General features: G+C 42.4%; 1 protein-coding gene across 1 annotated transcript in view; it reads left to right on the top strand.

Moving 5' to 3' along the window:
• The window catches only part of PHACTR1 (phosphatase and actin regulator 1), a 152,416-nt gene that overhangs the window by 102,236 nt on the left and 37,827 nt on the right, over positions 1 to 12,353 (top strand). The window contains exon 8 of the mRNA XM_085299907.1: positions 2,263 to 2,419. Coding sequence (XP_085156033.1) covers positions 2,263 to 2,419 — 157 coding nt within the window. The remainder of the gene's footprint in view (positions 1 to 2,262; positions 2,420 to 12,353) is intronic.

Here is a 12,353-nt window from a genome sequence, read left to right as displayed (position 1 = left end):
AAATTAATCAAAAATAACCAACAGTATGAATATAAAGTGATTTTCCTAATCCGCATCAATCTCTATGGGGTTGCTGTCATACAGACAACAAATGCCATTTATTTGACTTGGAAACACATGTGACTTTTGGATTTGCTTTCCTAAGTGTCCCTGGTATAGACAAGTCCTTCCTTTGGCTTAGATCAGAATCAACTCAGTAGAGTTGAAATAGATGCTGACGATAGAGAATCAGACCTTTTATACATAGTAAATATTAAATCATATCAGAAGCGTAGGCTTGCACATGCTTTGAAATGGGTCATGATCAGTAAAAGAAACCCTTAAATGTCGTCTTTTTTTTCAAGCTAGATTTTCAAAAGCACTAGTAAGCACTGGCTTGTATTGCCACTGAGGATAGGGGGGTCGTACCTATGATTTCAGTGGGATCAAAATTAAACCAGCACTCAGCAACTTTGAAATGACAGCCTCAAATGCTGTAGTTAAACTTCAAGGAGTTCCTCAGCTTTTTACTCCAGTCTTCCTTAAGTGCTACCTCAATTTATGCTGGTAAACATTTGCCAGAGTAAAGAATAGAGAAAATACCTTTGAAATTTCTGTGCAAGAAAAAATGAATAAATAGAGGGTTTTTTTTTTTAATTCCTAATAGCCCACCTACTGGGAAGACACTATGTGTTTATAAAAGCCTGTAGTGTATAATTTAGATTACAATGATAGAAGTAATTATGCAGATGAAATCAAATGAGATGAATATACAGGCACACAATTCTGCTCAGGATTGCTTTCCACTCTGCTACTTCTTACTTTATGAATGCCCTGGGAATACAGGTGAGAGTAAGTTGGTCTGTGCTTCAATACTAGGGTTTTGTTCTGTTCTAGTACTGTTCTACGTACTTTTTATCCATAATCCTGGAACTCCTGACTTGATCTTATTCAAACAAAGGTATGAATTTGATTTTTCTATATAGTGTTCTTACATGAGTGTAACTCTTATTTATTTTTCTGGACTCACTTCTGATTTACACCATTGTCACCCAAAATAAGAATCAGATTCGTAGACCCTGTGCTAACTATCTGAAGAACGGTTACAGTGTGCAGTTTGAACCCGGCTGTGTACTGGCTTACACTTTACAGAGATACTTTCGTCAGCACAAAATGTATGTAAAACCATACCGCTGGATCATCTGTCATTTTATTCCAGCTTGATGTGGTTGATCATAGTGGCAAATTGGGCTTAGATATGAAGAGGTTAATTGATAGCTCTTCTGCAGTTTGAGTCTGCAGGGACCTCTGGCCCATTCTGACCTCTCTGAGAAAACCCATCTCCTGCCTCATTGTGGCATTTTAGGACTCTCTCATGAAGACGATACCCTACTCAGTGCACAACTGCCTGTTATCCTGCAGGTCTAGCAGAAGTTTCAGGCCCTGGAATTTATTTTCTTCTGAAACCTGGGAGCAGTACAATCAACCAACAGCCTTTCTAAAATGCACACAGACAGGTTTCTAAAACAATAAACAGACATATTTCATTGCCTCAGAATATTCCCTTTCCCTGCAAGTGAATTTAGGCAGTCTTTGCTCTTAAATTAAGAAGCAGAGCAGAATAGCAGTATGTCTTACATTCTGCTACTGAAGCCCAAAACCTCTCATGGGTTTAACTCTCTCTCTGTTTCTTCCTCTCTACCCTGCCCAAACTGCTGTGAATGCAGGTCAAGGAAAGCAAGCATGAGCCATGAAAGGCCACTGATTTTCACAGTCTTTGCCACTGTCACTGCCTAAGAAGTAGTGTCAATTAATGTACATAGAGATCTGTACTGCTTCCTTGTACAGCCTTTTGGTTCCTTTTAATGCTAGCTTGGGTATCTTGATATTACATTGCAAGACAGAGAGACCCCTCTTTTTCCAGATTTGGTAGGCTCTGCTACCCACTCAGATTCTACAGCTGAATTATTCATCCCACTGTATAGTACAGAAACACCACACTAGAGAAAACTACGGATACTGATAGTGATTATGAAACAAACCCTTCTCCTCCAGTCCTTTCTATGAAGCAAATTTTTTTCTTTATCCTGTATATGAAATTCAGCCTTTCTTTATTATGATAGGAATTGAGGCTTATTGAACAACTGAAGTTAACTGTCCCGCAGTTCCTACCAGTGTAAGTGAGAGGTCGGTATCCTCCCCTGGCCAGTACTGCTTTGCTGGCCACATAGTGTAGTGAAATGATGACGCCTTCTTTGGCAGAGCTTCTCCTCTCTCCTGCAGGTTCCCTGGCAAGGAAAGTCTGCAGGAAGGACTCTTTAGCAATCAAACTGAGCAACAGGCCATCCAAACGAGAGCTGGAGGAAAAGAACATCCTCCCCATGCAGACTGATGAAGAGAGACTCGAACTCAGGCAGCAGATTGGGACAAAGTTAACACGGTAAGAGAAATGTTTTCCTAACTCTTGCTGTTAAAAGTATGTGGTAGGGCACAGCTGTAACTTTTATCCTTGGTCTAATGAGTTTGTTCACAATGTTCAGATTAGGAAAAGTGATGAAAAAAAAAATAAAATAAATATTACTTGTGCTCCAGTATCATTTCCTGTACACAGGTCCCTTTTCTGTTTCCTGGAGTATTTTAAGAGATCTTTGGTCATGTGACTACTAGAATGAATTATATGGATTTAATTGTTTCCAGTGTACCCTTGGGAAAAGTTCAGCTTTGATCTTCTGGATTGTAGCTGCAGGTGTGCTATTTGACAGGCCATTGGCTTGGCCAAAAGACAGGGGAGTAACTTTCTCTCCTGGTTGTGTCTCCATTGAGTGGCTGAGCCTTTTCCTGTTCCAAAATAGGAATCTTATCCTTCGGGACCTGTTTTTGGTAGGTCAAGCTTGGGCCAATTCCCCCTGCCTAGACTCTTTCCTCTTCGTAATAGTGTAACTCGACAACTGTTCTTTTTTTCTGTATTGTATGGTGTGTAGAGGGGTGGCTGTCAAACATGGAAGATTTCTGTCAGGAATTAGTAAACTGAGGCCATATAGGAGTGTTTATCTGTAATTTCTGTAGTCAATTTAATACTGTTATCAGCTCAGTGGAGTTGGCAGAGCTGACGAATACTTTTAGTTGCCCTCCAGTATGACTGTGAGAGGACCACAAGGAGATGACTAGTCAGTGAGTAGGGGTTGTTTTTTTTCTGGGGTGGGGGGGGGCAGTGACGCTACTGTGCTGTGAAGACAGGAAGAATAGGAGCTTGTGATAAATACCTCATTCATTATTTTACTTACTTCTTCTGTCATGACCTGTCTCAACTACTGCCTTTTTGGGATAAACTAACCACATCTTTCCAAACCATCTTTGAAGATATTTCCTGGTGCCTAACTACGTTTACTCTTCTCCAAAACCTGTCTAATTCTGCAGTGTTCTTGTTGAGAGGGCCTGAGCCATTATGCACTCAGGATGCTAGATGGTGCTGCGCTCTTGATGGTAGTGTASTTGTTATTCTTCAGCCTGCTCTTGATTCAGCCTAGGACCTTGTTAGACTGCAGCTGCGCGTGGAGCTCCATGTCCCAAAGACTAGGGTATGACAGCAGGGTCCCACGCCTGACCTTGTAGGACTAAATTTGAGCCCTTTGAAGTGTATGAGGAGGTAAATTTTTGTCCCTCAGTGTATCTTACTCTGCAGTGCTTGACCTTGCAATGACATTGAACTGTGTTTCCACTGTGTGGCCTGTTTGCCCAAATTAACTCAGTCTTTCAGAAGTTTTATAGCTCTGTCTGATGAAGGTACATAATAGTGTCATTTGCAAACACTGACTCTGCACAGCTCATGGTGCCCCAGCTGATTTTTATTATAAATATTTTACATCTCCACTCTCACAAGTAATGCTTTTTCCCCCATCAAAGAATTTTTCTTCAGTATGTCTCCTCTTAACAAGGAAAACATATTTTGGCAATACTTAGAACCCTTCCTGCCTAAGCCCCATATTCTCATAATGGCATTGTGTGCTTTCCCAAATGCGCTTGTCCTGTTATCTATGCTCATTCGCTGTCTGACTAATACTGCTTGAGCTTGTCTTCTAATATAGCTAGGGCTTAGATAGGGACAATCGTGAATGGTTCAAATAATTTTAAAAGAGTATATACTAATTCAAAAAATAGCTGAGCCACTACTGTTTCATTCCCCTTTCATAGTAGTATAACATAAATGAAACTGATAGAGTTTCACAAGCCTTATTTGGCATAAGATAGTGGCCAATCTGACTTGTAATTAGTAATATTTACAGTTTAGTATGTCATCCTTTAAAGGAGTTAAAAGCAATCAAGAAATATTTGGAAAAAACTAATATCCTCATCTCTAATATGCAGTAAGCCACAGACATTTCGGCACCAGACAGGAGGTCACATGTCTTACCAGTGCTTTATCTAAATATGATGTATCAGTGGATACAAACTGATATTATATTGAAATAGCGAGAATATTTCAATTTGGATAGTATTTCTTTTACTGTCCAGACTTCATTACTGAATCCATCTTCTGCCATTGCTCAGTAATTGTCACATAGTGATGCAAATGCCAAGTAAAATTAAAGTAGTGAAACATTTATAGTCCGTAGAGAAGATGTGAGATGCAGACTGTAATTGCAACTGGCAATTTTTGATTTCAGAGGAACGTGTACTGTTCCATGAATGGTCCCTTAAGGTTTAAAATAGCCAGCCAGTGAAGTCACAAACACTACTTACTGAAATAAAAAATGCAGAATTAAAACTTTAACAGATAGTTATTGTTGTCTGTAATGGATCAATTAATTTTCACCAAGAGACTGATTAGGATGCTTCAGTATTTATGCACACTCCTCACAGTATTAAGCTTGAGAGAGCTCATTAGTTGTAGCATTTGACAGATCGGAATTTAGGACGATAAAGACAATGTTATTTTTAATGAAGCTTATGGACAAGCRTATTGAGGGATTGACCATTGAAATATTGTTTGGAAGCAGGTCTATTCCAAGTATAGTTCCACCAGCCTTATTAGAGTTGCACCAGGAATTAATTTGGCTCAGATCTGTTCATTCATATCCTGTTTAAGTGTATTTAAATGCAGCTTGGAACCTCTGAATCTGCAGTTAGTTGCAGAAAATTGTTATGATTTTACTATTGCATCCACCAACTGGTGGGCAGACTCCAAAGCAGACTTAACAATTTGCTTGTTTCCCAGATTACCATGCTGGGACTATAGTACTCTGACTTACACCATACCAGTTGCAGAGGTAAGGCTGCAGAGAGAATATCTTACAGCAGAATCTGGCTCACTATGCAGCTTCTGAATATTAGCTTGGCCATGAGGTAAATTACAACCTTTGTGGCCCATCATAGTAATACTTTACGTGAATGTGGGTCCTGTATCTTCCTTCACTCACACGTGTCCTGTATCAAGGCTCAACAAATGAAGGCCCTAGCAGAAATGGAGTTATTTGTCCAAGACCACAAAATATGTCCTGGTAAAGGCAGAAAGAGAGCCCAAGTCACATGAATTCCAGCCACATGAACTGGCCGCTGTACCATAGACTATTTCCTGGTAGTCTTTGTGCAGCAATTGCAGCAACTTCAGAGTTCTGCAACTTCAAAGGCCTTTTACAGACAACTGGAAGTAGCTTCACAATCACATGCTCTAGTTCTCATGGGGGTCTTCAGCCACCCTGGTATCTTCTGCAAAGACAACACAGCTAGGCACAAACACTCCAGGAAACTCCTGCAGAGGATTGATAACTTTTTGACACAGGTGGTGAAGGAGCCAATGAGGTGAGGTGTGCTGCTGGACCTTGTGCTAACAAACAAAATAGGACTAGTCAGAGATGTGAAGGTTACAGTTAGCCTTCGCTGCAGTGACCATGAGATGGTGGAGTTCAGGATCCTGCGTAGAGGAAGCAAGGCGGTAAGTAGGAACGCAACCCTGGACTTCGTGAGAGCAAACCTGGCCTCTTCAGGGAACTAATTGGAGGAATCCCATGGGTTAGGGCCCTAGAAAGAAGCAGAGGCAAGGGGTCCAAGATAGCTGGTTAATATTCAAGCATTACTTCCTCCAAGCTCAAGAGCAGTGCATCCCTATGAATAAAAAGTCAAGCACAGGAGGCAGGAGACCTGCATGTATGAGCAAGGAGCTCCTGGCAAAACTCAAGCAGAAGAAGAACGTATACAGAATATGGAGAAAGGGACAGGCCACTTGGGAGGAATATAGAAATGTTGTCAGACTATGCAGGGATGCAATGAGAAAGGCTAAGGCCCATTTGGAATTAAATCTGGCAGGGGAGGTCAAGGACAACAAGTAAGGCTTCTTCAAATATAGCAGTAGCAAAAAGAAGACTAGGGAAAATGTGGGCCTGTTGCTGAATGGGGTGGGGGCCCTGGTAACAAAGGATACAGAGAAGACAGAGTTACTAAATGCCACCTTTGCTTCAGTCTTTACTGCTAAGGCCAGCCCTCAGGAATCCCAGAGTCTGGAGACAAGAGAGAGAGTCTAGAGAGGGAAGAGCTTTCCCTTGGTTGAGGAGGATCAGGTTAGAGATCATTTAGGCAAACCTGACATCCACAAATCCATGGGCCCAGATAGGATGAACCTATGAGCGCTGAGGGAGCTGGTAGATGATTATTGGTAGGCCACTGTCCATCATCCATGAAAGGAGAACAGGAGAAGTGCCTGAGGACTGGAAGAAAGCCAGTGTCATTCCTGTCTTCAAAAAGGGCAAGAAGGAGGATCCAGGAAATTACAAGACAGTCAACCTCACCTCTATCTCTGGAAAGGTGATGGAACAGCTCATCCTGAATGTCATCTCTAAGCATATGGAGGAAAAGATGATGATCAGAAGTAGCTAACATGGATTCACCATGGGGAAATCATGCTTAACCAATCTGACCACCTTCTGTGATGGAATGACTGGTTTGGTAGATGTTTAGCCTGGAGAAGAGAAGACTGAGAGGAGACCTTATCAGTGTCTATAAATACCTTAAAGGAGGGTGTCAAGAGGATGGAGCTAGACTCTTTTCAGTGGTGCCAAGCAATAGGACAAGAGGCAACAGGCACAACCTAAAACACAGGAAGTTCCACCTGAATATGGGAAAAACTTCTTTACTGTGAGAGTAACAGAGCACTGGAAAAGGTTGCCCAAAGAGTCTCCTTCTCTGAAGATATTCAAAACCTGCCTGGATGCAATCCTGTGCAATGTGCTCTAGGTGACCCTGCTTGAGTAGGGAGATTGGACTAGATAATCCCCAGAGGTCCCTTCCAACCTCAACAATTCTGTGTGATTCTGTGTGAAATAATTAGCAGACCTCCTCTAACCAGATCAGAATAGACTACACCAAAATGTGGTACCTACTATGAACCAAGGAGCAAAAATACTGAATTAAGATGCAGTTCTTAGCTTATAACCACATGCAACTTGAGAATAGGAAACGGATGCTACATGCCAGGTTCTTGGCTAATAAAAATCCTTATAAATCCAGTAATTTCCATTCAGCAATTCTAGATTTGAACACTAAGTAAATCTTTCTTTGTAAGGGCATATGTTTTTCTTTTTTGTCTGCACACAGCTTCTTGCAAACTCCTCCTCTCTTTTATCCCTCTCCTGCCTGACAACTGCGCAGGTGCATTTAGGTCATGTAAAGGTAGAAAGAGGACAACAGAAGGAAAGACAGTAGAGGCAGAGGGAGAAGACAGAAGTCTGCCTTCTGCCTTTCTGCTGTGTCTGATCTGCTGAGAAGCACTGATCCCTCAGTCCTTCAGACCAGAGTCCCACTGGAGCAGGTACCTTCTGTGGAGCTGCGCAGATTTTGCTTTCATTCAGTTTCAGGGTGAGAGGACTAGGATGTATCTAGATTCTTACAGTGAAGTGAGGACACAGACAGGATCTGGATCTGAGAAGTAGGAGGTGCTCCCAGGAGCGATAGTAAAGGCATAGCCTGCCAGGAACCCCTGGCAAGGAATGGGGCCAGGAGCTGTCATCAATTCAAGCCAGAACTGCGTCTCTCAGACACAATGTGACTGTCCCCCAGTACTGAGATGAGCATTTCAATGTCAGTCCTTGGCACTTCTTTTTCTTTGGGGAATCATAAGGCATGTCATAAAAGACCACATGGGCAACCTCAATCCAAGTGTTGTTTAGTAACACAAAAGCACTTGAGAGAAAGTATGTATTTCGTATAGCTATACACTACACCAGACCTTTCTAAGGATTTGCCACTTCCTTGAACTAGGTAGGCTTGATTTCTCTGCATGTCTTTCACAAAGTCTCTGCCATACCTTGAGACATTTGTGTGTCTTTAGATAGCGAAGGACTGAAACTAGATCACTGAGACACTGCGTGTGTATGCATGTGGCTGTAAACACATACATGTGAGATAATAGGCATACACATTTGCCAAATAGGTTTATAATCCCACTGATGCTTTGGAAATGCACTAAGGTGTCTGATTTAGAAATGTAGTGTAAAAAGTAACGTATCAAATCATTGTAATGGAATGGAAAATTTGACAGATGGTGGTCACCTACTATCTCGATCTAAAAGGTAATCTGCTTTACACATTCCCCCAATCAATACTATGTCTTCCTCAGCTACACTGGAAAATACTGCCTGGAAACAGAAATCCTATGATGAAATGAACTTGGTGAGTTCCCACAAAAATAAAAAATTGCCAGTGATTTTAAAACACCATGCATCTGCTATGGAATATTTGGACTTGCTCACATCAGGTGCTAGTTATCTATGTGTATTAGAGCATTAGAGTTTGTAATCAGTAGAAGAAGAGATATGGGGCAGAAAAGGAGTACAAGAAAAAGATAACGTTTTCAGATCAACCATGAAGTTGGCAGAAACATCACGGTTCCTGAGAAAGAGTCTGCAAGGTTTGTGCAGTAGTTGTTTGGACGGTTGAACCGCTTTCTTGACTTGTCTCTGAAGTTTGCTTCCCTCTTAAACGTAACGCCAGTGGAAGACATGGCAGTGGTGTCAGTCAGCTGAGCTTTTCAGATAAAAAAGCTTTTTTTTCACATAAAGAGCCAGAGGCTGTATCGTTATGTTGATAGGTCTCCTACAGTTGGATTGTTGGAAAGTTGTACAAAAGAAATTGCTTTTAAAGATAGCATTTGGCAGCTGTTCCAGTCTGATATGCTAAGTGTTCGCTTGCTCCTGTAAAACAGTCCTTCCACTGTTGAACACACCAGCTACTTGATAGCTTGCTGGCACTGCGGGTGGCACTGCCCCAGCCATGGTCAGTGCCGGGGCGCTGGCAGACAAAGCAGGACCTTCCTGTGCGCCCTCTCTTCCCAAGGCCGCACTAATGGTGCAAACCCACCAACACCCAGCTGCTGCGAGTTGCCTTCGGGCTGCCGTTTCTCCCATCCACGGGCTTTTTGTTCCAAGCGAAAGAAAAAAAAATGAACTTTGAGAGAAAGTCATGTCTTGTCATTTGGGAGAAATGCTTCACATCACGGTGACTCACTGCCAGGGCCACACAGACGCGAAACACGAAAGCAAGCGGCTGTGGCCGCACGGGGTGCACTCCTTCCCCCACCCGCGCCTGCATTTTACCTGCAATTACTCTGCCTTTTAAAATGCACGAAGGCTCCCTCAGAGGCCTGAAGGGACTGAACAGTCAAAAGAGATCGTTTTTRCTTACTAAAAAAATTCTGCTGTGAAGCTCTTTGAAATGATTAATTATTTAAACAACATTACAATCCCGTTGAGAGCGGAGGCTTTGTTCAGTCAGAGCACGGCGACAAGATGGCCCCTGTCGAACATGACTGAGTCTCTTAATGACTGTTCTTTATCCAGCCCTGTGGAGAATATGTTATTCCCTCCCCATCTCATTTAGGGATAAAAAGAGTGGACAGACAGTAGGATTAGGCTTTATTCACAGGCCTTAGTTTTGTTGGGTAACGTGAAATAATTTCTTCCTAATTACCTCTGACGTCTGCAGCTCTAACGTTTATTGTTAGCTTTCACTCATGAGAGAAAGGCGAGTGCCTGAAGCAAGAGCTCATCCGTAACGGCAGCATGCGTGTGGAGCCTGCCTCCTCGCATGTCGGGTGTTGGGAATAAATCACACGGAAAATGGGATTGTAGTAAACGAGCTCATCTAAACCCTGGATTAGAGGGGTGGTTCCGACCACGCTAGATGCCTGAATGGGGGGTTATTGAAAAAAGCTGCAAAGAGCTGAGCCTGGCTTTTAGCAATGATGGKAGCTGGGAAGAATGGCATGTTTTCGCCTTTCGTTAAGCTTGATGAGGAAGCCATACTTTTCTGAGAAACCCCAAGGAAGTTATATAAATTCCCCTTTCCATCAGGAGGAAGGAAGCAAGGAAGCAGGTGATTTTCCATGGGTGACAAATTGAAACCAAGTCGTCATTGCRCAACCGCCAAGAATAGTCCGGGCAGAGCTGCTGTCACTTCTGGGCAGGGATGTGCTTGAGATGGCCTCTCAAGGCAAAGGCCTGTTTTATGTGATTGGTGTCCTGATGAGCTCTGTCGCGCTGAAAGGAAAGGTGGCCTTGTGGTTAAAACTCTCTGGGAAGGCTGCATCTTTCACCAACTGTCTGACCTTGGGCAAACCACTGAAAGAAATACACACACACACACACACACACACACACGCACGCACGCACAATTTCATATATATATATTATGGGTATTTGGGAGTCTCCAGAGTTACATATGTTTCTGTAAAGTTTTGAAAATTCCACTAGCTGACAAACTCTCTTGGGCAGCAAAGTTTGCATGCTTTTAGAAACCACCCGAATACTGAAATCTCTTTAGACATGTAACACTCTGTTTCAGGAGAACAAGGATGCTCATTTCTGAACGTGATTTGGACGTGTCTCTTCATATCAGGAATTTTAGTAGTAGCATGCTTCCTCACAGACAGGGGCAAGTCTAACGTCAGGAATGCTGCTACTGCTATTATTGTGATATATGAGTTTCAGTCACTACCAATATGGATTCACTTCATCTGGCTAATTTGGTATGGTTAGGATTTGCAAGGGAAAGTCAATGGAGAAATCCAGGGAGGGGGAGGTGGCCTTGAATAAAGTCTCCACCACAGAACTCATCACCTCTACACACTCCCTTGCTTATGGGAAGAACAGTGTCCTTGACCTGCTATCTGGATGGCCCCCAGCAGTGTGAACTCCCTTCTGTAGCAGGTCAGGGTGGAATGAATCCCTCCTGCCGCCGGTGTCCCTTAGCTGTGGCCAGCAGCTATTTTGCTGTGTGTGAAGGCAAAGCCTCATGAAGTGGATATAATCTAGTTGRCTGCTGTCTGTCTCCAGGCAGATGTGTCTCTCCATGTTAGAAGGTGGAGCTCCAGATGTGCTGAGACTRTTTATTTGTGCTACTATAAAAGAGGAGAAAATTCTCTTAATGGTAGGCAACAGGTGGCAGGAAGTGGGATTTGAGGGCAGGGTCTTCCCAAAAGCAGCGGTGCTGCCATACCTTAGACAGAAAACGTTWGCATCGTGTTAAAAGTTCTCATTTTGGTCAGTAATGTTGCCAGTCAGTGCAGGTATTTTTTACCCTTGGGATCTCTCATTGCTCCTGCTGCCTGCTCTCATGCACTTTTTTGTTAGAGCATCTGTTTCTCCCATCCTTTCTCTGTAGAAGCCAAGCCAGAATAYATTACAGGGTTACAATTTCTCCTTCATCCCTCCCCTCCACTTCAGCCCCCTCATCCTCTACTCTGTGTTTGAAATCTAGCTTATTTTATCAACACAGCAGAGACAAATATATTTTGTCTACCTTATTCTTCTCTGCTCTTTCAATGGGGTGTGGTGCCCTTCATTTCTTGCCCTAAATTGATTGTAGTGTTGCATTTAGTTGTCAAAACACTGTCAGCTTTTACCTCAGAGGAAGCTACATTTCTGTGCCGGGCAAAGTAATTCTTGGTGATATATAGTATGCATAATAAAATACAAGCTTGTGCCAGTAACAATAAAATAGCATATGTCAGTCATAGAGAGAGTCCTGTATTTCTCCAGTAAACAAGAGGCCACATGGAGTCCATGCAGTGTTTTGGCTGGAAGAATGTCAGGTATTTAAAAAAAAAAAAAAAAGTGAAACAGTCATAAGCAGGGAAGAACCTGCTTCAAAATAATACATATTCTGGCTTTAAAGGAAAATAAAGATTTTTTTTTCTTTTGCTACTTAATGCTAACAAATATAGGGCAGCTTCACTAAGAACCAGCTCATAAATTTCCTCCTTGAAAAATATGACCATAAATCTTCACATTTTCTGTCTGCTGATTGTGGGGAGTTAATCACAAGAACAACAGTTGTTCAGATTGGATGACCTTGTAATTTCTGCAAAGGAAGCAAATCAGATGGCA

This window comes from Rhea americana, unplaced genomic scaffold, assembly GCF_003343005.1.
Source record: "Rhea americana isolate MKP2758 unplaced genomic scaffold, rheAme1 scaffold_156, whole genome shotgun sequence".
Lineage (NCBI taxonomy): Eukaryota > Metazoa > Chordata > Aves > Rheiformes > Rheidae > Rhea > Rhea americana.
The sequence above is the reverse complement of the archived record's forward strand: the minus strand, read 5'-3'. Positions and strand labels throughout refer to the sequence as shown.